We start from the raw sequence: 25,976 nt of genomic DNA on the forward strand, positions 1-25,976 counted from the left end.
GAGTTCAAAAAATCATGTGAAGTGTAAAAGAGTTAATTATGTCACATAGGCACCATATTTCACCACCTCTTACCAATAGTTCACCCCTGTTTTGACGCTTCTGCGATGGAGATCAGAACTGCGACATCCAGAGCCCTGATGGAGTGGCATAAAGGGCGTCAATGCAACCACCCCTTTACATGGGACGTTGATTCCGACATATTTCCCTATCGAGAACAACGTTTCGAATTGCAGTGAGCAATAGAATGACGTTCTGGAGAACCTTTGACACTCTTCGAATGCTAAGGCCTTATTCTAAGGGCATCATGGGGTAACAAACCCATTGAAAGTAATCACACCCCTCTGGAGTGCAGTGCGACCGCAATTTTTGCTCTGGTGTACCAGTAGGGACCGATCAAAAGTATTCGACGAAAGCTAAACGAGGTCCAAGGCAACAGTTCACACCGAGGGTGTTGCCGAACTATGGCACGGGGGAGGAGGTGTTAGGTGGACCCTTTGACATTTCGCCGGCCGGAGTGGCCGACCGGTTCTAGGCGCTTCAGTCTGGAACTGCGCAACTGCTACGGTCGCAGGTTCGAATCCTGCCTCGGGCATGGATGTGCGTGATGTCCTTAGATTAGGTAGGTTTAAATAGTTCTAAGTTCTACGGGACTGATGACCTTAGCAGTTATGTCCCATAGTGCTCAGAGCCATTTGAACCATTTTTTTGACATTACACGCCCTCTTGTAAAGTGATCACTCGAGGGAGGAGGGGGGGGGGGGGGTGACACATTGACAGACATGTGAATGAATCGGCAAACACCAACCCCCTTCCCCGGTGCCATAGTTCGGCTACACCCTGGGTGTCAACCACCAGCTTTTGCTGAACATTTTAAAACGTCTGCAAGCACCTATGTCTCTGTTCCACAAAATTTCGGGCGAACTGCCGGATGTTTGCAACTTCCTGCCACAATATTTCGGCGCAGAGTCTTGTGGCCATCTCCAGGTGATTCAGTATCACCTGAAGATGGCCAGAAGGCTCTGCGCCGGAATATTGTGGCAGGAAGTTGCAAACATTCGGCAGTTCGCCCGAAATTTTGTGGATCAATATGTACGCCTAGAAAGTTTTAAATCTCATACCTATGTCTCTGTCATGGATACCTGTAAAAGTACATTTTTAAAGTATTCAGCGAAGGCGTGTGATTGACACCAGGGGTGTTGCCAAACTATGGCATAGGGGAGGGGGGAGGTGTTAGCCGGACACTTTGCCACTTTATTCACTCATTTGTAAATGCTGCACCTCAACGTGAGTATGCCATAGGAGAGTGCCAAATAGGAGGGCTGCAATGCTTAAGCATCCTTCGCTGCTTCCGATCACGTTCAGATCTCGTCGAATGGTTTTGAACAGTCCCTAGTGGTTATACTCTGCTTACCAGAGCAAAAATAGCGGTCGCACTGCATTTCAAAGGGGTGGAACCACTTTCAGTGGGGTAGCTGGCCCATGATGTTCTCAGCGTAGGGTTGAAGCACTCGGCGAGTGCCGGGAAAGACAAAGGTTGCCAATAACATCGTGCTGTTGCTCATCACTCTGTGAACTGTTGTACTCGACGGCGAAGTGGAGGAACCGACGCTCCAGGGGAAATGGTGGGTTCTTTACGCCCTCTATGCCGCCACATAAGGCCTTTCCGTGTCGATTCTGAGCGGCTGTGTTGCTGAAATGTTTTCCTCGGCCACCCAAAGGAAAATCGCGTGAGGCCATGCATTATTTCAGAGTTAAGTATTTCGTCTTCTTAAAGCTATAATAAAGTGATTTATTTGATTTATATCTTGTTTTCTTATGAAACACCAGCAGCACTTACGAATAAACCTGTAACAAGTTCGATTGACCTTGTTCCAGACCTCCTACGTTTATGCTTACAGATCATCATTTTCCCACCCCAGCCAAAATAACTAACAGTGATATATTATCACTATGTCTTATGTGTGTCAAGTTTGGTTGAAATTGCTCCATCCATTCCACACCTATCCCTAACATGTTGCATAGCTGTGCTTTTATGTTACTCCTTCCCTCGACATTTCTCCAACGAAATGCTCAATTTATGAGTTGTAGGAATGTCCTAGTAGGACAGTATATTTCTTTCCCAATTTGTATGTCATATGTGCTTCAAAAGACATGTCTGTGTATATACTGTAGAAGAGTGGTAAGAATGTCCTGCTCCGACAACATATTTCATCCCGAGTTAATATACCATGCATGTATCAAGCGACCAGTTTGTGTGTATACAGGGTCAAAAGTATTTAAACCGACAAACTCTGGGAGGTTGTAGGGGACATCACAACAAATATTTTTCCCTTATGTCATTTTTTCCTATGAGGATTATTTAAACCCGTGGAGGCCGTATTACGCTCTTCAGTTGTTAGAGGCCGTATTACGATCTTCAGTTGTTACAGGGTGTATTATGCTCTTCAGTTGTAGGCAACTGCTGTCCACCAGTGTAGTAGTGCATTGTCTCTGTTTACTAATGTAGCGATACACCTGGAGTGAGTACACTGATATGGTTGGTGCGTACTATGTAGCGCACCACAACGGACGAGCTGCACAGCGGGTTTATCAATAACAATATCCTAATCGCCGTATCCCGCTTCATACGACCTTTGCTGCTGTATACCAACGTCTACATGAGACCGGGTCATTTTGCATATTACCTGGACAGGGACGCCGTCGCACGGTAAGAACGCTGCAAGTTGAGGAAGCTGTCTTGCAGCATGTGGAGAGGGATCCTTCAATCAGCACTCGTGCAATTGAACGTAACATGGGGACGAATCAGACGAATGTAAGAACAGTCCTTCGAGAGCAACTGTTACGTTCATTTCACTTACAGCGTGTCCACAAACTGGAACCAGTTGATTATCCACCCAGAGCATAGTTTTCGCAGTGGTATCTGGAACAGTGTGAAATGCATCCTACATTTCCATCCTCTGTGTTGTTTACCGATGAAGCAACGTTCAGGAGTGATGGAGTCTTCAACATACAGAATTCGCATGTTTTGAGTGAGGATAACCCACATGCCGCAGTTATAGCGCTCATCAAGTGCGGTTCTTCGTTAATGCGTGGGTGCCGTCCGGACTGGCCGAGTGGTTCTAGGCGCTACAGTCTGGAACCGCGCACCGCTACGGTCGCAGCTTCGAATCCTGCCTCGGGCATGGATGTGTGTGATGTCCTTACGTTAGTTAGGTTTAAGTAGGTCTAAGTTCTAGGGGACTGATGACCTCAGAAGTTAAGTCCCATAGTGCTCAGAGCCAGCCAATGCGTGGGTCGGTGTTGTTGGGGATTGTTTAATTGGGCCGTATTTGCTACCTAGGCCATTAAATGGCACGCAATATTACAATTTTCTCGTCAGAGCAATGCCAGAATTGCTGGAAGACCTCACGCTCTCTACAAGACAACGCATGTGGTTCCAACATGACGGGGCGCCGGCACATTTTAGTCGTCGTGTGCGTCGATTCCTAGACCGACGGTTCCCAGAAAAGTGGATTGGCAGAGATGGTCCTGTACCATGGCCTGCTCGATCCCCGGATATGTCTCCTCTGTACTTTTTTGTGTGTGGAGAGATGCGCAACATTGTTTACGTAACTCCTGTTGCGTCAGAAGAGGATCTGGTTGGCCGGATAGTAGCAGCAGCAGGAACAATTCAGGATACTCCTGGGGTTGTTGCCACAGAACATGATCCGACGGTGTAACCTTTGTTTACGTGTCATTGGAGGCATTTTTGAAAATCTACTGTAATTGAAATGAGGTTGTGTTAATTTGTTGTGTCTTGGTCTTAAAAAATGGTAAAGTGTTTGTTGGTTTAATTAATTTGCCACCAGAGGAATCTTCCTCTACCGGTTTAAATACTCCTCATAGGAGAAAATGACATTAGGGGAAAATATTTGTTTTGATGTTCCCTACAACCTCCCAGAGTTTGTCGGTTTAAAAACTTTTCACCCTGTATATTGTAGGGGACTGGTAGGAATGACCTGCTCCAACAGCATACTTCTTCCCGGGTTAGTATACCATGCGTGTATCAAGCGACCGGTCTGTGTGTATAGAGGAGTGGCAGGAATGTCCTAGTCCGACTGTAAATTGCTTCCCCAGTTAATATGCCATACGTACATCAGGCGACGTGTCTGTGTATATAGAGCCTCACCTGCATCTGCACGCTGCCCAGGAGGGACTTGGGCACGTCGTAGTTCTCATACGGGACGGGCTGGCCCGCAGCCTCGGACCTGTGCTGCTGCTTGAGTAGCGCCACTTTGGGGTGGTGCGGGCAGGCGCAGGCGGGACTGGATGCCGTCGGCTGCTCCGTCACCAGCGGCAGCGGCATCGGCGGCTTCTTGATCTTCTTCTTGCTGGGCGAGTCCGTCACCGGGGAGTGCGGAGGCGGCGTGGGCGTCGGCGACAGCTGCGGCGGCTTGGGCGGCCTCGACGGCGGGCAGCACTGGCAGCGGCAGGCCTCGAACGGCGGCACCCTGGCGGTGGGTGGGTGCGCAGGGTGGGCCACGCTGGGCGGCAGGCCGGCGTTGGTGGTGGGCTGCGCCTGCTGGAAGCCGTGCGCCATGGGCGGCGTCTTGGGGCTCTTGGGCGGCACCAGAGGCGGCAGCGACGCCGGCTGGTGGGCGAGGTGCGGCGACTGCGGCCGGTCGTACCAGGAGCGCGGCACGCAGTACTCGGAGGGTGCGCCCCCGCCCCCGCCGCCGCCGCCGCTGCTGCCGTGCGAGGACAGCGACATGCAGTCGCAGCCGCTGCTGGCGGTGCTGCGCGCGCACGCGCAGTGCCGGTGGCACGGCGACGAGGAGGCGGCAGCCGCCGCGCCGTCCGCGCCCACCACGTCCATCGTCCAGGCGGGGTTGAACGGCACGCCGCCGACGGGGTAGCTGGTGGTCGAAGTGGAGGAGCGCGACATGGAGGCGGCACCCAGCTTGCTGATGCAGCTGGAGCAGCGCTCCATGGTGGCGGCCGAGGACGAGGGGGCACCGCGCCCCACCGGGCTGGACGAGACCATCGAGCTGGGCCACACCTCGCCGAGCTGGTGCGAGTGCTGGTGGTGGTGGTGCAGCATGTGGTGCTGCTGGTGCTGCTGGTGGTAGTCGCTGATGGACATGGCGTCGCCGCAGCCGAAGTTGCTGTCCAGGTCCGCCCCGCTGTGTAGGCCCGTGGCTGACGTCTCCGTTGACAGCCAGAAGGGGGAGCTGCTGTCGCGGTGCAGCCGGCTGCGTGAAACGGGACAGAATACTGCATATCAGAGCGAGTACACTCCATTTATTCGAGCTTCAAAATACAGTCTCAGAAAAATTGGTGGAAGCTATGAGGAAAGACGGGTAACACACAGTACTTACATGAACGTAAATGGAAGACCAAGAATGAAGTGATGGAATTAAAACGAGTATAAGGTAGGAATGTAATCTATGGACACTGGAGACCAATTTATAAATCGAAGATACACGAAAAGTTCAAAATCTGATTTAAGCTCAGGGTGGAATAATGATAACGGTAAGACTCTTTCGTTTTTAAAGTTGGGAACAACTGAGAACTTAGCAATCTAATGATTGCAGATTTTGTATTGAGAGTAAACCAAACAGGGAGGGAACTAATGAGGAGCGGCAAAAATGAGATTGGAATCAGACTAAGAGTGACATGAGGACTGGTGATCACAAAGTAAACAAACCTAAGGAATCGAAATGATACACCATGGAAGAAGCAAGGGGAGACTAGCACAGGCAAAAGGGCATTTCCGATCAAAATAAGTCTATCTAGTATCAAATATACTCTTGAGGAAGAACATTCTGAAAATGTACTTTTCGAGCACAGCATTTTATGGTAATGAATCACTGACATTGGCGAAACCGGAACAGGAGAACGTCGAAGAATTTAAGGTGTAGCGCTATAGAAGGATGCTGAGAATTAGGGCGACTAATAATATAAGACATCAGGAGTTTCTCCGCAGAGCTAGTGAGGAAAAGAACATATGGAAAACACTAACAAGAAATAAGGACAAGGTGACTGGACTTGTGTTAAGACATAAGGGAGAACTTCCATGGTGCTAGAGAGGAATCTAAAAACTATAGGGGAAGACTGAAATTTGAATATATCCAACAAATAACTGAGGGTGCTGTGTGCAAGTGCTTCTCCGAGGTGACGAGACTGTTGTGCAGGTGCGGAACTAAGAGGACAGTAACACACACAAGAATATCGCGTGGAAGTAATTGCAAACAAAAATATTGAAAGCAGTGAACACGTAGCTAAATTGTACATCTTATGATTACGATTTCTGTTGAAGAGCGTTTTCCGATATTAAAACGTTGCCTAACAGATTTCAGTTTAAGGGCTTACGTGTCTCACATATTAGTGTTTACCAAGCTCATATTTTAGAATTATTGCTTCCTTGAAAGAAAAATATAACTTATTTTTTATCATGGTAAGTTTGTGTACAGATTACTACCAGAAACTTTTGCAAGAGAAAAGATATGAATATCAACGATGAAGAGGCAGCTGTCTTTAGAAAGACCGAGAATTGACAGAGGTAGAGGCAACTCAAAGAAGAGTACCTCTCAGCCTCGATGGCGTTCCACTTGAGTTACTACAGAATAAATTGCTGACATAAACGCTTGAAAGAAATACGTATCGGAAAAATCAGGTCGCTGGCGTCTATGTTCCAAAAAAATGAAATGTTATATAGTGAGCTGACAATTCCGCCCCATCTTCCTGCATTCAAACAAATAGGGAGCAATCAAGTAATAATTTATGATTATACATGGTACAAGAACAGAAAAAGAACATGAAAGTGGGGTTCGAAGATACGTAAAACAATAAATTACGCCTACAAATTAGAAGTGGGATCCGAGCCTGGATTCTACTCCAAATTCTTGCCTTTCGCGTGCAGTTATTTTATCGAAGGCCCTATTCAGGTCGTGACTTGCAACCTGCCTACACAATTCTAGATCTACCAGAACCTTTTTAATAACATTTCAATTTCTAATAAGGTGCCCACTTTCGGATCCAGTAAGCTGTTTTCATAACAGTGCATGCTTTAAAGTGAAAAATTCATTTACAAATAACCTACAGGCTGCTGCTAAGCCACTTACCAAGACATTCTTCATTCTAGCAATGATATGCCAGAAAGCTTTTTGTAGTTTCGAAATCAGAAAATCGTTACTAGTAAAGGTGAAGCATCATGAGCAGTCACCAGTTAGCACAGCCGGTGAGAAAAGTTTGTATAAATAGCAAGAATCCAGGTTCGAATCTCCAGTCATACAGTTTTATTCTATCAGGAAGTTTCACTAGAGCGCACCCTCTATTAATGTAATTCACGATTCTTTCTTTAAGTAGTAATTGGATCTGATGAGTGTTTAGACACTCAAGTGCGTACTGTTCAGGAGATACTTGGTTCATAACCATCTTAGTTGCAAAATGGACATGGAACATGGAATTAGCCAAGGATGGATTGCAAAACGTCTCGGTTATTATGGAGCATTACATGGTATATCAAACAAGCCAGCTTTCCTAAACCAGTGTGCGTAACAATTGTGACGTCAACATGTACCAGATAGGAAGTGATATGAAATACTGACTCTACGGTATTAATCCTATGGCCCATTGCGTCCACTACAGCGGACAGTTGTTAATGGTCGGGTCACATCTTTGGCGTTTGCAATCACTTCCGAGGCTGGAAATGCACATAGTCTGCTGCAGTGGGCACTCCCTACTCGTCTCGTGCCCTACATACATTTGCAGCCTCATGACTGACTGGAAGCATCAGAGAAATGACCATTAACCACATGGTTAATTTCAGTCTGTTCCCAATGAGCCCGAACAACAAATCCTAGAATAAATGAAACATTTATCGTTATCCAGTGCACAAGATCTGAGCGTTATTTCGTATAGTCAACAGAGGCAAAATTTTGTGAAGTCAGGCCAGGTTCGAAAATAGTAGGATACGATGTGACACTATGACTGCAATTCAGATAAAATTCAGAAGACTTGTACTTAATTTACACTACCTCTCCCAGCGGCGAGTATCTGTACTCTAATACCAACGCTACATTTACAAAGTACATGCTCATGGGAACAGACAGTCCAGATTTTCCAGAACTTATCAAGGAACCTGCGTAACAATTGGCATAGGGGTACAATTACCGGCAGCGAAGCGATTTGAGTAACTGCTTCCGCATGAATGTGTTCAAAGTTAATGTGGATAGGTACGCTGTAAATGTGGAAGCGAATCATCAAAGATAAGAATTTCTTGTCAATTTGGGCCTCGTATGGATCAAGTAAAAACTACTTCTGTTTTATGTTCGGTTTTCACAATAATTTTTCATTCGCTCAGAGTGCTGTTTTTCTCTGAATGCCTGACCACTTTGCTCCCGATTTCTTTTTTGATTTTTTTCTTGATATGGGAATGTATAATTCTTTTTTATGAAACGCCCCTCTCTTCAAAATTGCATGTTGTTCAGTCTTCATCTCTTTCAGATCACTTCTGTTTTCTTGGAGTCACTTCCAGCAAATATATTCTTTTCCAGCTCGCATGTTCAAAAATTCTCTTGTATAACTTTTTTTCATTAAATCGAACCATACGGCCGTGAATCATCATTCTACGTTCTGTGATCGTTTTCTTGTTCAGTTTCCTTGTACAGATCTTCATTACTTCTGTTCCTGTATTCATCGTTTTGTTTTATTGGCCCAATATTTTTCTCAGAATTTTCTTCTCTTGGTGTTCCATTTCTCGTGTCCAGAAATGAAGTTACAAATATACATTCTGATTTTATTAATGTAACATACTGCTGCAACGTTCATTAAGGCACCATTTCCGTCTTCTTTGCACTGGGTTTATTAGTTTCTTCACTCACCGGCGTTCTTCTGTATCAATTCATCGATATATTTAAATTTTTGAACATCTTATACACGGCTATTACAAATGATTGAAGCGATTTCATAAATTCACTGTAGCTCCGTTCATTGACATATGGTCACGACACACTACAGATACGTAGAAAAACTTATAAAGTTTTGTTCGGCTGAAGCCGCACTTCAGGTTTCTGCCGCCAGAGCGCTAGAGAGCGCAGTGAGACAAAATGGCGACAGGAGCCGAGAAAGCGTATGTCGTGCTTGAAATGCACTCACATAAGTCAGTCATAACAGTGCAACGACACTTCAGGACGAAGTTCAACAAAGATCCACCAACTGCTAACTCCATTCGGCGATGGTATGCGCAGTTTAAAGCTTCTGGATGCCTCTGTAAGGGGAAATCAACGGGTCGGCCTGCAGTGAGCGAAGAAACGGTTGAACGCGTGCAGGCAAGTTTCACGCGTAGCCCGCGGAAGTCGACGAATAAAGCAAGCAGGGAGCTAAACGTACCACAGCCGACGGTTTGGAAAATCTTACGGAAAAGGCTAAAGCAGAAGCCTTACCGTTTACAATTGCTACAAGCCCAGACACCCGATGACAAAGCCAAACGCTTTGAATTTTCGGCGCGGTTGCAACAGCTCATGGAAGAGGATGCGTTCAGTGCGAAACTTGTTTACAGTGATGAAGCAACATTTTTTCTTAATGGTGAAGTGAACAGACACAATGTGCGAATCTGGGCGGTAGAGAATCCTCACGCATTCATGCAGCAAATTCGCAATTCACCAAAAGTTAACGTGTTATGTGCAATCTCACGGTTTAAAGTTTACGGCCCCTTTTTCTTCTGCGAAAAAAACGTTACAGGACACGTGTATCTGGACATGCTGGAAAATTGGCTCATGCCACAACTGGAGACCGACAGCGCCGACTTCATCTTTCAACAGGATGGTGCTCCACCGCACTTCCATTATGATGTTCGGCATTTCTTAAACAGGAGATTGGAAAACCGATGGATCAGTCGTGGTGGAGATCATGATCAGCAATTCATGTCATGGCCTCCACGCTCTCCCGACTTAACCCCATGCGATTTCTTTCTGTGGGGTTATGTGTAAGATTCAGTGTTTAAACCTCCTCTACAAAGAAACGTGCCAGAACTGCGAGCTCGCATCAACGATGCTTTCGAACTCATTGATGGGGACATGCTGCACCGAGTGTGGGAGGAACTTGATTATCGGCTTGATGTCCGCCGAATCACTAAAGGGGCACATATCGAACATCTGTGAATGCCTAAAAAAATTTTTTGAGTTTTTGTGTGTGTGTGTGCAAAGCATTGTGAAAATATCTCAAATAATAAAGTTATTGTAGAGCTGTGAAATCGCTTCAACCATTTGTAATAACCCTGTATATTTGTCATATATTCCTATTTTTTATATTGCACTTAAAAGACCTGTTACGCGTAAAGTGCGGTCCTCCTTTCGTTTCTCTTCTGGTCACCTTTTTAGATACTGACGAGACTGACTATAGAATTTTAGTTTTCGTAATTCCAGTATGCAATGATACATTATTTAGTGCCGTGTTTCATGTCTGAACGCTTCCATCAGCTTACCAAAGTGTCTAACAATAACTTACCTGCAGGGACACGGGAAGTCGTCGCCGCTGAAGTCGCTGGACATTGTCTGGTTGTGAATGAAAGACTGCTGGAGGGAGTCCACGTCGGAAGCCCTGGAATGCACCTGTCTCCTCGGACTGTCGATAACTAGGGAAGAGAACCACACAGTGAGCAATATTGTTTGCAGTTGGCAACACAAGAATGTGCACGAACAAGTGTGTGGCGTGAGGTACTGACCGGACATATTCCTGGTGACCGCTCGCCGCCGGTTGGTGATCTTGCCCTGGGCCGCCATCTGGAAGACCTTGGTGATCTCCTCGGCTTGGTCTGTGACGCACACGTGGACACCTTCGCCTTTCCCACAGCGGGATCCACCCTCGAACACGAACCGGCCTTCCACCACGCCATAGCGCCTGAAACATCCGGAACCCCGTGCAGATTTCCTGACAGGTATGTACTTTCCAGTGTGACCGATAGTTACCGCGTATGTACATAACGACAGGGAGCAGGAGGATCTGTGACTCAAATGAAGTAAGGATAATATATGGTCTACACTCGAGAACCACTTGCAGAGAATTGGGTCATTCTGAAAATAGTCTTATACTACATATACACCCGTATGATGTTTAGTGTCAACAGTCAACCAATTATACGAGGGCTATCCACAAAGTACATTACGTTTTGGAATTAAAAATAAATAAAGTATTGCGAAATTCTTTTATTATATACAGATGAAAGCCACACTTCTATACTACTTTTCTACATAGTTGCCATTTAAATTAAGGCACTTATTTTAGCGATGGACGTGCTTGGAAATTCCTTCGTCGTAAAATTCGGCCGCCTGCGCCTTCAACCACGTGGTTACCTCTTCTTGAAGCTGTGCGTCGTCATCAAAACTCTGCATAGCCAACCAGTTTTTCATTGCTGGGAATAAGTGGAAGTCGCTCGGTGCCAGGTCGGGACTGTACGGCGGATGAGGAAACAACTCCCACTTAAAAGATTCGAGAACTTCACGAGTGGCATTTGCCGTGAGGGCCCGGGCGTTGTCGTGAATCAGCAAGATCTTTGAGCCCAACTTTCCCCTGCGCTTGTTTTGTATTGCTGTTCTGAGGTTGTGCAGAGTTTGGCAATACCTTTGAGAGTTTATTGTAGTGCCTATTTCCAGGAAATCCACAAAAATCGTATTTCTACCGGGTTACTGATTAACCATGTGGTTGAAGGCGCAGGCGGCCGAATTTTACGACGAAGGAATTTCCAAGCTCGTCGATCGCTACGACAAGTGGCTGGCTCTGAGCACTATGGGACTTAACAGCTGTGGTCATCAGTCCCCTAGAACTTAGAACTACTTAAACCTAACTAACCTAAGGACATCACACACATCCATGCCCGAGGCAGGATTCGAACCTGCGACCGTAGCAGTCGCGCGGTTCCGGACTGCGCGCCTAGAACCGCGAGACCACCGCGGCCGGCCGCTACGACAAGTGCCTTAATTTAAATGGCAACTATGTAGAAAAGTAGTATTTAAGTGTGGCTTTCATCTGTATATAATAAAAAAATTTCCAATACTTTATTTATTTTTAATTCCAAAATGTAATGTACTTTGTGGATAGCCCTCGTAAAAAACAATAACATTCACAAACATGATACTAGAGGGAAACCTGATTTACGTTATCCATCTCTCGTCCTTAGTGTGGGGCAGAAAGGACTGAGGAAACCAGCCATAAAAATCTTTGACGTCCTACGTAATGTTGTTAAGAGTTTAACAGATAATTAAATTAATATTAAACATAAAGTAAAATCATATCTGTTTGACAACTCCTCAAGCAACTATTCCATACAAGATTTTCTGAATTGGAGATGTTGCGTTGCCTGTGTGTGTGTGTGTGTGTGTGTGTGTGTGTGTGTGTGTGTGTGTGTGTGTGTGTGCCGGCCGGGGTGGCCGAGCGGTTCTAGGCGCTACAGTCTGGGACCGAGCAACCGCTACGGTCGCAGGTTCGAATCCTGCCTCGGGCATGGATGTTTGTGATGTCCTTAGGTTAGTTAGGTTTAAGTAGTTCTAAGTTGTAGGGGACTGATGACCTAAGAAGTTTAGTCCCATAGTGCTCAGAGCCCTTTGAACCATTTGTGTGTGTGTGTGTGTGTGTGTGTGTGTGTATGTGTGTGGGTGGGTGTGTGTCTGCACAATTTTTTTTCTGTTTCGGACAAGGAGAGAGAGAGAGACACTCAACATAGTTAAGTATAAATAACTGTGTGCATCGAAAAAATATAACTTAATAAATCATGTAAATGGCTAGCGTGCTGCATATTTTTAGCTAAAAACAGTAGTGTTGTTATAAAACTGACACTTTCAACATCATACCGGGAAGTGGGGACAAGCCCAGTATTTGCCCCACAAGCGTGGGAAACCGCCTAAAAACCACACTCAGGCTGATTGGTGTCTCACCTTCCAGTCTCGCAAGCTACTGCGCTTCGCGTTACCCTTTCTTTTTTTGAGTCATCAGTGTTCCGGCTAGTTCGAAGCGGCTCACCATGTACTCCTCTCCCGTGCCAACGTTCTCGTCCACTTGCATCTTCTCCAATATTTTCTGGAATTACTACATCCTCTCTCTCTCGCTCTCTTTCTTTCTTTCTTTCTTTCTCTCTCTTTTCTTTACAAACCAATACAGCTTCCTCTATCACAGAAGTTATTCCCTGAAGTCTTGGAAAATGTCCTATCATCCTACCCCTTATTTCGTCAGTGTTTTCCATATGTTCCGTTCCCCTATCATTCCTTACCTTAGCAGTGCACCTAATTTTCAAAATTCGTCAGCAGCACCACAATTCACATGCTTCAATTCTCTTCTTTTGCGGTTTTCCCACACTCATTGTTTCACTACCATACAAAGCTGGGTTTCATGTAAATGGCGAGCGTGTTGCATATTTTTAGCTGAATACGGTCACACAGTGCTACGATGGACATCATCGTCGCAGTGACGTCATAATCAACTGTAGGGCTACTTCCCTTCCCCTCATCAACTTCTCTACATCACTGCGGTCAAACCCCACCCCCGCGCTCAGACTCGCACACCCTCCACCTTGCATGCAAAGCCCGCAAGAAGTATGATACTCGATGCTCTGATCTTTCTGGCGGAAGACCAAGGTCGAGGGCTACTTTTACATGTGCCATGGATCATAATTTCGTCCTCTCGGTATGATGTTGAAAGTGTCAGTTTTATAACAACAGTAAACTGACACTTTCAACATCATACCGAGAGGACGAAATTATGATCCATGGCACATGTAAAAGTAGCCCTCGACCTTGGGATTCCGCCAGAAAGATCAGAGCATCGAGTATCATACTTCTTGCAGGCTTTGCATGCAAATGCAAGGTGGAGGGTGTGCGAGTCTGAGCGCGGGGGTGGGGTTTGACCGCAGTGATGGAGAGAAGTTGATGAGGGGAAGGGAAGTAGCCATACAGTTGATTATGACGTCACTGCGACGATGATGTCCATCGTAGCACTGTGTGACCGTACGGTCACATTAAAGGAAGAAGTCGAATCACTCACTCACACACACACACACACACACACACACACACACATACACCTGCCAAATAACATTAGCAAGTCAACATGCACATGTCAGGAATTCCACCACTACTGCAATGTGCAAAACACAACTCATCCCCAGAAGATAGTCGTCTACGGATTGGGCATATGATAGGCGATGTCTGACGCGAATGATAAGGATGCGTTTCCATCTGGACACGTTGCGTAACTTCCTCCGAAAATGCGTTTGACTCACCAACTTATTCTCCTTACCCATCATCAGAAGGTGACTTGAGACACATATCCTTTTCGTGTGGACTGCATGCGATCAGCATGAAAGCCAACAAAACATCAGTTCCCTACCCACCACTACTGTCCTCGAACCATAAAAAATACAAACACGTACGAAGTTGCCACTGATCTTACACAGGTTGTAAACTGGCACATACCGGGTGTCCTAGGAGGAATAATCAGCATTCAGGCATATGACAGGAACGATCATTCGAAGCAAAAACAACGGTAAACATGGGCTCTAAAATGCATACCTTAAGAGCTATGAGCACTTCATGTTCAATACTGTGAAACAAATCTCTTCTACTGTAAACTCTTTGCTTTCCGTGTTTTGTGGTAGAATGGACCAGGAGAACACTAGCTTGTCTTCGCTACTATGAAACACATTCCTTCTACTGAACAAGTGCTCATAGCTCTTACGGTATGCATTTTGGAGTCCTTGTTTATTGGAAATTTTTGCTTCAAATCATCATTCCAGTAATGTCCCAGAATATTGACACAATACGAATTTATCAGCTAATATGTGCTCAAAATAGGTTTTCAGACAAAAAAATGTTACACTTACGGTCACGTAGTTTCGCCGCATGTATAATGGAGTTACCACTTCTATCAACCGAGGCGGTGAAGGAAGTATTTCTTAACGGGGCGATATACTTTATTAAAAAGACGATTACATTGACATAACGGTATTAAATGTTGGCATTGAGATATTTTGCAGAAATATCCAGAAAATAAACTGAAATTGAAAGGCAAGGTCACCGGAGTCAACTAGCCTACTTCAGTGTAAAAACCACTGGCTAGGGCACTCATGCCACAATTTGCGTCATTCTATCAAGCCTTTCGACTGTTCACTTGTTTTCAAGAAAGCGGTTTACTAAACATGAGTACGTAAACACATTTTAAATCGTGTTCCTTGACGTAGCTAATGTGTGTTTGTCGTTCAAAGTAGGGCCAAGAAGAATTACGTTCACGTCGGCCGGAGTGGCCGAGCGGTTCTAGGCGCTACAGTCTGGAACCGCGCGACCGCTACGGTCGCAGGTTCGAATCCTGCCTCGGGCATGGATGTGTGTGCTGTCCTTAGGTTAGTTAGGTTGAAGTAGTTCTAAGTTCTAGGGGACTGATGACCTCAGATGTTAGTTGCCATAGTACTCAGAGCCATTTGAATTACGTTCACTCTTAGAAGCGTAGGTATATTTTCTTGCTGTAAGTAATGACGAAGGCACGGATGACAGCGTCACTCGACAGCGTAAGTCGCTCAGTAGCTTATTCCAGCCACCTTGCCTCGGAGAAGAATATTTATGTAGACAACTAAACGTAAGAAATGTTACTCTTCCTCTAGCGTTGTGAACATAGATTATTTATTATTTTCCAGGATGTTACATCAACAAGTTACAGTTTTCTAAATAGAACGCAATTTTTTCTATAATATAAGTGTTGTGTTAGAAACAATGGTCTACAAACCAATTTAAATAAAACTGCTATCAATTTTAGTTAGGGAACTAGAAACGCCCAAAGGTCTAGGTGTGAATGCAACGTTCTGTATATTACTGGTGGTGTTTTAGACGAATTTACTTGGGACAGAATGTTCATTTCAGTGAAGTGTGCAAACAAGTGTCCATTTTCCTCAACGCACAGCTCAATACGACTTCTGAACGATCTGCAGACTCCCGTCTGCTGGTGTTACGCAGCGGTAAACTTCCTCGATGAGCTGCTTGAAGTCATGTTCGGCTAGACAGTAGAATGTACCCGTACACTGCCGTATACAAGGCAGGTCGGAATGCGCAAATGAACCATGTTTGGTTTCCGTCTGAACACAGCCCATTAAGTACAACACGCATCCGCCCCTGAAAGTCTGAACGTTTCTAGCTCCCTGAATAAAACTGGCAGAAATTTTGCTTGAATTTATTTGTCGACAGTTTGTTTAACTGTATCAGATCGGGATGGAAAAAAATGTTCTATTCAAATAAATCGTTGGTGAAATTTCCTGGAAAATAACCAAATAAACTACATTCGTAACTCCACAGAAATAGTAACGTCTCTCACGTTTACCTATTTAAATAAATATCCCTTGCCCTTATTTTTTTTTGCCAACAGACTGGGCCGTTGAACACACTGGTGCTCGTCAGATCACCGAAGTTAAGCAACGTTGGACACGACCAGTACTTGGATGGGCAGCCGTCTGGTTACGCAGTGTAATTTTGGCTTCTTTCCCTTTGTCAATAAGGCAAAAGGGAAGAGGGGTGGTGACTTACAATTCCTGATGACCAGACGTTGCCACCAATGTCTTGGATTAAATTCCAAACCTTTCTGCAACGTCTCATGATGTGTTGGCATATGACACTGTAGGTGGTAATCAGCTCAACAGATGCTGACGCTGAGATCAGCGGCTCTCCTGCTGCTATTCCAGAGCCGTAAGCTAAGTCGCGGCACCTTCACACTTTTCTCATTATCATCATAATCCAATACAACAGGCGTCCATTAGGGTGACCTCCACCTATCAGACACAAACTCACATCTCCCATACTTCGCGAAGGAAAGGTGCGCCAGTGCGCTAAAGACAGAAATTATTTCCAATTAGGCGGCCTAACGTACGATTCGACGACTCCCAGCCAACAACGTCACACATCTCATCGTTTTTTAAAACACCATTACTCTAAACTAAGTCTCATACAAAGCCCGCAAAGTGGTTTCTCCAGATCATTTCTGAAGAACTCTAGTACGGCTCTTGGAACAAAGCTACGGTCAGTTTCTACCAACCCTCCCATCTCAGCTAAAGCTGAGTCTCTCTCTCCCTCCCTGCCTCCCTTTCTCTCTTTCTCTCTCCCTCCCTTTCTCTCTATCTCTCTCGCCTTCCTCCCTCCCTTTCTCTCTCTCTCTCTCTCTCTCTCTCTCTCTCCGCTTCCTCCATCCCCCTCTCTCTATCTCTCTCTCTCTCTCCTTCCTCCATCCCTTTCTGTCTCTCTCTCCCTCCCTTTTCTCTCTCCCCCTCCCTCCCTCCCTTTCTCTCTCTCTCTCTCTCTCTCTCTCTCTCTCTCTCTCTCTCTCTCTCTCCCTCCCTTTTCTCTCTCTCCCTCCCTCCCTCCCTTTCTCTCTCCCCCTCCCTTTTTCTCTCTCTTCCTCCCTCCTCCCTCCCTTTTCTCTCTCCCCTCCCTCCCTCCCTCTCTCTCTCTCTCTCTCTCCCTCTTCTCTCTCGCTCTTTCCCTCCCTCCCTTTTCTCTCTCTCTCTCTCTCTCTCTCTCTCTCTCTCTCTCTCTCTCTCCCTCTTCTCTCTCTCCCTTTTTCTCTCTCTTCCTCCCTTCTCTCTCCCTTTTCTCTCTCTCCCTCCCTCCCCCCTTTTTCTCTCCCTCCCTCCCTCCCTCCTTTTTCCTCTCCCTCCCTCCCTCCTTCCATCTCTCTCTCTCTCTCTCTCTCTCTCTCTTTCTGTCTCCCCCCCCCCTATCTCCCTCTCTGTCACACACAAACACACACACACAAACACCTCCTTCCTTGCCATCATGCTGCCGTGTGGTCCAGAAGACAGGCGGTTACAGCGCGGCCCGCAGATCTTACCTCAGCTGGCTGATGTCCCAGAAACCGAGAAGCCGCGGCGGCACGCCGGACGTGAGGCAGAATCGCTGCTCCTGGACGTGCAGGCGCGCGGGGCCGGGCGAGATCTTGGCTCGCGGCGGCGCCGACGTTATCTGGATCAGGAACGGCTGGTCTGAAACACCGAGTGCGCACTCAGCTGGCGGCACCAGGACGAGAGTCGGTGGCAAAAAATGACATATGAAATCAGTGGAGTCACTTCCAACAGAAAACTCTCAGATTCTGTAGTGACAACTCAAGAGTTTCCAGAATGAGATTTTCACTCTGCAGCGGAGTGTGCGCTGATAAGAAACTTCCGGACAGGTTAAAACTGTGTGCCGGAGTGACGCTCGAGCTCGGGACCTTTGCCTTTCACAGGCAAGTGCTCTACCATCTGAGCTACCCAAGCACGACTCACGACCCGTCCTCACAGCCTCAATTCTGCCAATACCTCGTCTCCTACCTTCCAAACTTCACAGAAGCTCTTCTGCAAAACTTGCAGAACTAGCACTCCTGGAAGAAAGGATGTTGCGGAGACATGGCTTAGCCACAGCTTAGGGGATGTTTCCAGAATGAGATTTTTCACTCTGCAGCGGAGTGTGCACTGATATGAAATTTCCTGACAGATTAAAACTGTGTGCCGGACCGAGAGTGGTAGAGCACTTGACCGCGAAAGGCAAAGGTCCCGAGTTCGAGTCTCGGTCCGACACACAGTTTTAATCTGTCAGGAAGTTTCAAATCAAGAGTTAATTGGTGCCACAGACATGCCTGAAATACCGCGTGTATTAAGTGCCTGAAACGAGCAAGGTTTGTCCTTGTCTTAAAATACTGACTTCGTGACAGGCACTCTTTCATTCAGGTGGGGGATTAATGTTCTCCTGTATAATTAAATTTTCTTCGAGACATTTGAGTCTCATCTTTATCTACGATAATGATGGAAGCTGAAGAACTGAATTAAAATTTGTACCGCAGTTGAAACTTGACACAATATCTCCTTGCTTACAAGGCTGGTATGCTAGTCATTACACCACCATAGCATTACAGCTAACCTAAGTGCACAGACTACCCAAGTCAAATGCCCTCCCCAGCACTAACTTCAATTCACATCTTCAGTTTATTTTCCCTTTTTAGATCGTCATTATGGCCAAGGCTCTCCGGTATTGGAGTAGCACTCCAGCATTGGATGTAATGGGGAAAATCCTGCAGAAACGATAAAAATGAGACTGAAATGTCTGGACGAAAATTTCACTATATCACTCTATAGATCACCTGTTCCTAAGGTACAAGCAGAATTTCCCCATTACCATGCGGTGTTATTCCAGTACTGGAGAGCCTCAGCAATAGTGACGACCTAAGAAGAGAAAATATGCTGAAAATGTCAATTGAAGGCTGTGTTACGGACGGCACTGGAATATCTTAGTCCGTGCAGTTATTGCAGCTGTAACGCTGTGGTGGTATAATGTGTACCATACCTGCCTAGTAAGTAACGGAACTCAGGTTCAAGTCGCCGCCTCAGCACAAATTTTAAATCATTTCTTCAGCATTCATCATTCTCCTCTTTGTTTATTCAGATAGCTAATAACGCATTTTAGCAGCAACCCAATAAATCATACCTGAACATGATGCCTGTCTGTTCCACTGATTTACTTCTTTGCAGTTCACACTGCTGAACTTCGTGTCTCCGCTGTTAGCAGTACAACCTGGGATCCTTCCTCTTCTTCTCCTTCTTCTTTTCATTAGCGCTTACCCGTTTGGATCCAGGCTCCGCTGCTCTCGAATTTTGTCAGATTTATTTTTATTTAACTCTGCGACTGGGTGCCCTTCTTGTCGCCTCAAGCGTCAATTACGTAAGCGAGGAAAGTCCTGTGCACTACCTGTCTGTTATTAATGTAAGGTTCGTTCTGAATGATTGTATTTTAACTACATACGTCCCATAATTATTTAAATAGGGGCGTGGGGACAAGCCCAGTATTTGCCTAAACGAGCGCGGGAAACCGCCTAAAAACCACACCCAGGCAGATTGTTGTCTCACCTTCCAGTCTAGTAAGCTACTGCGCTTCTCGTTACACTTTCTTTTTTCTTTCTTTTTTGAGTCATTAGTCTTCCGACTAGTTTGAAGCGGCTCGACATGAATTCCTCTCCCGTGCCAACCTTCTCGTCCACTTGCACCTTCTCCAGTATTTTCTGGAATTACTACTCTCTCTCTCTCTCTCTCTCTCTCTCTCTCTCTCTCTCTCTTTCTCTCTTCCTTTACAAACCACAGTTTCCTCTAGTACCACAGAAGTTATTCCCTGAAGTCTTGGAAAATGTCCTATCATCTTGCCCCTTCTTTCTGTCAGTGTTTCCCATATGTTCCATGCCTGACCGATTCTGCGGAGAACCTCTTCATTCTTTACCTTATCAGTGCACCTAATTTTCAAAATTCGTCTGCAGCACCACAATTCACATGCTTAAATTCTCTTCTGCCGCGGTTTTCCCACAGTCCCTGTTTCACTACCATTCAAAGCTGTGCTTCAAATGTACATTCTCATAAATTTATTCCTCTAATTAAGGCCTTTATTTGGTACTAGTATATTTCTATTGGCTATTTCCTGTGATAGCCTGCTCTTTATATTCTCCCTGCTCCGTCCATCATAGGTTATTTTGTTGCGTACGTAGCTCTATTCCTTAACTTCTTCTACTTCGTGACTGCCAGTTCTCATGTTCAGTTTCTTGTTGTTCCCATTTCTGCTGCTTATCATTACTTTCGCCTTTCTTCGACTCACTCTCACTCCATATTCTATAATCACGAGACTGCTCATTCAATTCAACTGACCCCCTTTACCCGTCTTCATTGTCATCGAGGAAACTTAAATTTATTCCTGTCATTGTTTCTTCGATGTATAGGTTAAACAGTAGGGGCGACAGACTACATCTCTGTCTCACACTCTTTTTAATCCGAGCCCTTTGCTCTTGATCTTATAATCTTATTGTGCCCCTTGCTCCTTTTCAATATACACTCCTGGAAATGGAAAAAAGAACACATTGACACCGGTGTGTCAGACCCACCATACTTGCTCCGGACACTGCGAGAGGGCTGTACAAGCAATGATCACACGCACGGCATAGCGGACACACCAGGAACCGCGGTGTTGGCCGTCGAATGGCGCTAGCTGCGCAGCATTTGTGCACCGCCGCCGTCAGTGTCAGCCAGTTTGCCGTGGCATACGGAGCTCCATCGCAGTCTTTAACACTGGTAGCATGCCGCGACAGCGTGGACGTGAACCGTATGCGCAGTTGACGGACTTTGAGCGAGGGCGTATAGTGGGCATGCGGGAGGCCGGGTGGACGTACCGCCGAATTGCTCAACACGTGGGGCGTGAGGTCTCCACAGTACATCGATGTTGTCGCCAGTGGTCGGCGGAAGGTGCACGTGCCCGTCGACCTGGGACCAGACCGCAGCGACGCACGGATGCACGCCAAGACCGTAGGATCCTACGCAGTGCCGTAGGGGACCGCACCGCCACTTCCCAGCAAATTAGGGACACTGTTGCTCCTGGGGTATCGGCGAGGACCATTCGCAACCGTCTCCATGAAGCTGGGCTACGGTCCCGCACACCGTTAGGCCGTCTTGTGCTCACGCCCCAACATCGTGCAGCCCGCCTCCAGTGGTGTCGCGACTGGCGTGAATGGAGGGACGAATGGAGACGTGTCGTCTTCAGCGATGAGAGTCGCTTCTGCCTTGGTGCCAATGATGGTCGTATGCGTGTTTGGCGCCGTGCAGGTGAGCGCCACAATCAGGACTGCATACGACCGAGGCACACAGGGCCAACACCCGGCATCATGGTGTAGGGAGCGATCTCCTACACTGGCCGTACACCACTGGTGATCGTCGAGGGGACACTGAATAGTGCACGGTACATCCAAACCGTCATCGAACCCATCTTTCTACCATTCCTAGACCGGCAAGGGAACTTGGCTGTTCCAACAGGACAATGCACGTCCGCATGTATCCCGTGCCACCCAACGTGCTCTAGAAGGTGTAAGTCAACTACCCTGGCCAGCAAGATCTCCGGATCTGTCCCCCATTGAGCATGTTTGGGACTGGATGAAGCGTCGTCTCACGCGGTCTGCACTTCCAGCACGAACGCTGGTCCAACTGAGGCGCCAGGTGGAAATGGCATGGCAAGCCGTTCCACAGGACTACATCCAGCATCTCTACGATCGTCTCCATGGGAGAATAGCAGCCTGCATTGCTGCGAAAGGTGGATATACACTGTACTAGTGCCGACATTGTGCATGCTCTGTTGCCTGTGTCTATGTGCCTGTGGTTCTGTCAGTGTGATCATGTGATGTATCTGACCCCAGGAATGTGTCAATAAAGTTTCCCCTTCCTGGGACAATGAATTCACGGTGTTCTTATTTCAATTTCCAGGAGTGTGTTATCCGCCTTTACACTGTACAAGCAGGTAACAATTAAGTTCCCCAAATAACAGACCTACCTAGAGAGTGCACGATAGCTCTCCATCAAACCTTATGTCTCAATCCCATATCTCTATTCCTACGAAACACAGCAATTTTGATAATCGGTTTTATATACTCCATTCTTTGTCCGACCTTGCAATTCTTTCAGTCTATGGCTCCTTTCAGTATTAAGTCTTTCTGTGTACTTTACAACATGTACAAATAACTCGTGCACGTCTTGCTCCTCTTCGTGTTTTTCCAGTAAGTCATTCACAATACTTATAATTTGTCTTCTGTTTGTTTCCTAGTTAACGTGTGTCATTCCTCATTCCTGTTGAAGGGTATGTTCCAGTCTTAATATTCTAAGAAGGTTCATCTGTTCAGCTGACAATGAACTGAGAAAGACGACAAAACTTAGTTGCTAGTGGGAAAAATTCTTACAGGGTTAATATATTAGCCAATTATAACAATCAAACACATTTTCAAAATCTTTGCTCCTTCTTTTTATGCATATTTCGAGTATCTTACTTCACACCAGATTTATCTCAGCCTTCGGAACAATGGTTTTCATTTCGCACTACTGCCCTGGCAGAACATTTATACAGATCCTTCCAATTATTCTCTGGTGTGTCTTACAGAACTATAACATCTACTCTGCGCCATTAACCACCATGAACATCCCTCACATAATTACCTACATTCCAAGAATGGAATCCGTTTTTGATATTCGAGACATCAATTTATCCAATTTTTCACGTTTATTAAATATTAAATTTTTCATACTAAACAGTCTGTTGTGTACATAGTTCCGCGTAGTCAGCGCGTACACAACTTTCCCACTAGAGCGCGCCCCGCTAAGCACAACAGCGCAGGCGCAGCGCTCGTCCGTCTCCGCACTACGAGATGGTGCTGCCTTACAGACGGACCAAATTCTGCTTCCGCCGATCCGCGTATTAATATGTAACGCAGCCAATGAGATTGCTGCTAACGTAGAACATTTTCTCCTCGCGGATCACACTCGCGCAGTGATACCTGAACGCGCGAGGTATTATAACGAGTGTACAGACCTCCGATCAGTCAGTCTGCATTTGTATGCACCAGTCTGTACTAGTCTGCATTAGTCTGTACCAGTCTATAGTCAAGTTTCAGTCTGCACCTAATAAGATTATCATATTCCTGTACATAGCCATGAAGATAAATGTATAGACACTTTGTCAAGTATCAGAGATATGTGAGAATAAGATTAACGTACTAAGACCAAAGGAACTTCAGACTGTCAATTGTAAATAGCATCCACAATCAAGTTACGTAATATCTATGCTTTTTATTATTTTAATAAATGTGTGTGAAAATTAATCAAGTTCTGTTTAAAGTTGGTCACCGTCAATCTGCTACTCTGAGGGTGTAAGTAGCATTTCTATCGTCTGACCTAACGGCAGAAGATAAACACGCCACGATAAGACCACGAGACATATTGCTGACACTTGCCTACTTCGTTAGAGTGACAAGTCAAATAATCTGATGGTGTGTGTACCGAAGGTCTTACAGTACGCATACCACACAGTCAAAGTAAACTGTTAGGGTTGTACAAATATTAATGAAGATTTTCCTACATCTGCGTCGCTTTTTGTGGATAGCTGTTAACTAACGTGTTCTAAATTTTGTATAGATAAAAGTAGAACAATAACCGAGGAAAATGTGCTGTATTTAGAAATTTTGGTGAAAACTGAAACCGCGAAGGAACAGGAAACTTGCGAAATTAAACAATAGTTATGAGCATAGAACTGAAGTACACTAGACTCTCGCTAATCCTGCGTTCAGTAGTGCGATCTCACACTAATCCGTCGCACATCCAAAAACACGTGCACAATGAATAAGTCATGCGCAACAATCCTTAGTTAAACAACGCTTTATATACTGTATTTGAAATTGTAGCTTTCTTTACAGGTCGGAAACATGTCTTCTAAAAGGAAACACGTTACGCTAGACCTCAAGCAGAAATTCGAAATTTTAGATAACTTAAATCGAGGTTCATAGCAGAAAGCCACTGCTGCTGAGTTCAATGTTACACGAGCAACTATTTATGACATCAAAAAGAAAGATGTTATTCGACAGTACTCAACATAAATGGATAGTGAGTTGGGAAAACGGAAGGTTATGCGAAAGACTGAGAATGAAGAACTGGACGTAGCTATTTATAGATAGTTCAGATAACAACGCAGTAAAGGAATTCCAGTCAGTGGCCCGATTATAAAGGTAAAAGCAGCTGCATTTAACAAACAGCTTCGTAGTAGTAACTTGTTTGCAGCGAGCGAAGGTTGACTATCAAACTAGAAAAAACGACATGGCATTCCGCAGCTGACTGTAACGGGGAAAGACGCTCAGCTAACGGTAAGGACGCTGATGAGTTTTTAAGCACGATATGGAAGATAATAGAGGAAGAAGATTTAACTCCTGACGCCTTGTATAACGTTGATGGAACAGGACTCTTTTACAAGATGTTTCCTTCAAAAACATTGTCTGCCAAGAACGAGCACGAAGCTCGTTGTTACAAGCAACAGAAACAACGCATAACATTAATGGCGTGTTTTAATGCAAATGGGAGTCATAAACTACCGCTTATGGTGACTGAAAAATCCCAACTCCACGTTGGTTTCAACACATTGACATAAATGCTCTACAAGCGCAGTATTGCGCTTTCAAGAAAGCGTGGATGGACACACAAATATTCTCTCGGTGGTTCCATGAAACGTTTGTACCAGCAGTGAGAAAAAAGCTAAAGAAGAAAAAGCTTTATAATTCACAGTGCTCCCAGTCATCCTTCAGATGTTCCTCCAAAGTCCGATGGTATACAAGCACTCTATCTCCCACACAATGTGGCGGCCCTAATTCAGACTATGGACCAGGGAATCTTGGAAGCTATTAAACGTCATTTTCGACATTCATTTCTCGCCTCCTTGCTGAACGAAAGTGAAAACGACTCCATCGAGAATATGCTGAAGGCATGGAAAACAATTAAGATACGTGATGTTGTTTTCCAAGCAGCCGAATCATGGGATAAATTGGAGAGCGGTGCCATAATGAAGAGCTGGAGAAAATTGTGGCCATCCATTGATGCCGAGTTGGATCCAGTAGACAATGACAGCGATGAGTCAGTCAATTCGGAATTATCAATAACTTTGTACACTGACATACTCCACAAACCTTTCAGGACGAGAAGAAATTGATGATGAAGAGGTTACTAAGTGGCTGAATGAGGAAAACTGTGATCCGGACCAAACTTTAATAGATGAAGAAATAATCAAAAGCGTGCAAGAAAGTAATGATGAAAGTGATGAAGAAGAGGACACAGGAGGAAAGAGCATGAAGGTTTCTCACGCTGCTGGTGCTGAAGCTGCCTAGGTCTTCTTGGAGTACCTTATGCACGAACCAGATACATGCAGTACCGATGTAATGCTTGCAAAGCGGCTGCGTGATAAAGCATGCCACCGTCGCGTATCATCATTGTGACAGTTAAAAATTAGGGACGTGTTTCATAGTGAGTGATACGACTGTATAATTATTTACAGTATACGCTTAACGAGTATGTTTTCTTTGAAAAGTAATATACACTACTGTCTATTAAAATTGCTACACCACGAAGATGACGTGCTACAGACGCGAAATTTTACCCACAGGAAAA

The 25,976-nt window shown here is 45.5% G+C and overlaps 1 protein-coding gene across 1 annotated transcript in view; it reads right to left on the bottom strand.

Moving 5' to 3' along the window:
- The window catches only part of LOC126455822 (uncharacterized), a 53,102-nt gene that overhangs the window by 15,238 nt on the left and 11,888 nt on the right, over positions 1–25,976 (bottom strand). Inside the window, exons 4-7 of the mRNA XM_050091584.1 lie at positions 17,837–17,987; positions 10,707–10,882; positions 10,490–10,616; positions 4,170–5,232 (exon numbers count right to left, since the gene is read on the bottom strand). Coding sequence (XP_049947541.1) covers positions 4,170–5,232; positions 10,490–10,616; positions 10,707–10,882; positions 17,837–17,987 — 1,517 coding nt within the window. The remainder of the gene's footprint in view (positions 1–4,169; positions 5,233–10,489; positions 10,617–10,706; positions 10,883–17,836; positions 17,988–25,976) is intronic.

The sequence above is a fragment of the Schistocerca serialis genome, chromosome 2, assembly GCF_023864345.2.
Source record: "Schistocerca serialis cubense isolate TAMUIC-IGC-003099 chromosome 2, iqSchSeri2.2, whole genome shotgun sequence".
Lineage (NCBI taxonomy): Eukaryota > Metazoa > Arthropoda > Insecta > Orthoptera > Acrididae > Schistocerca > Schistocerca serialis.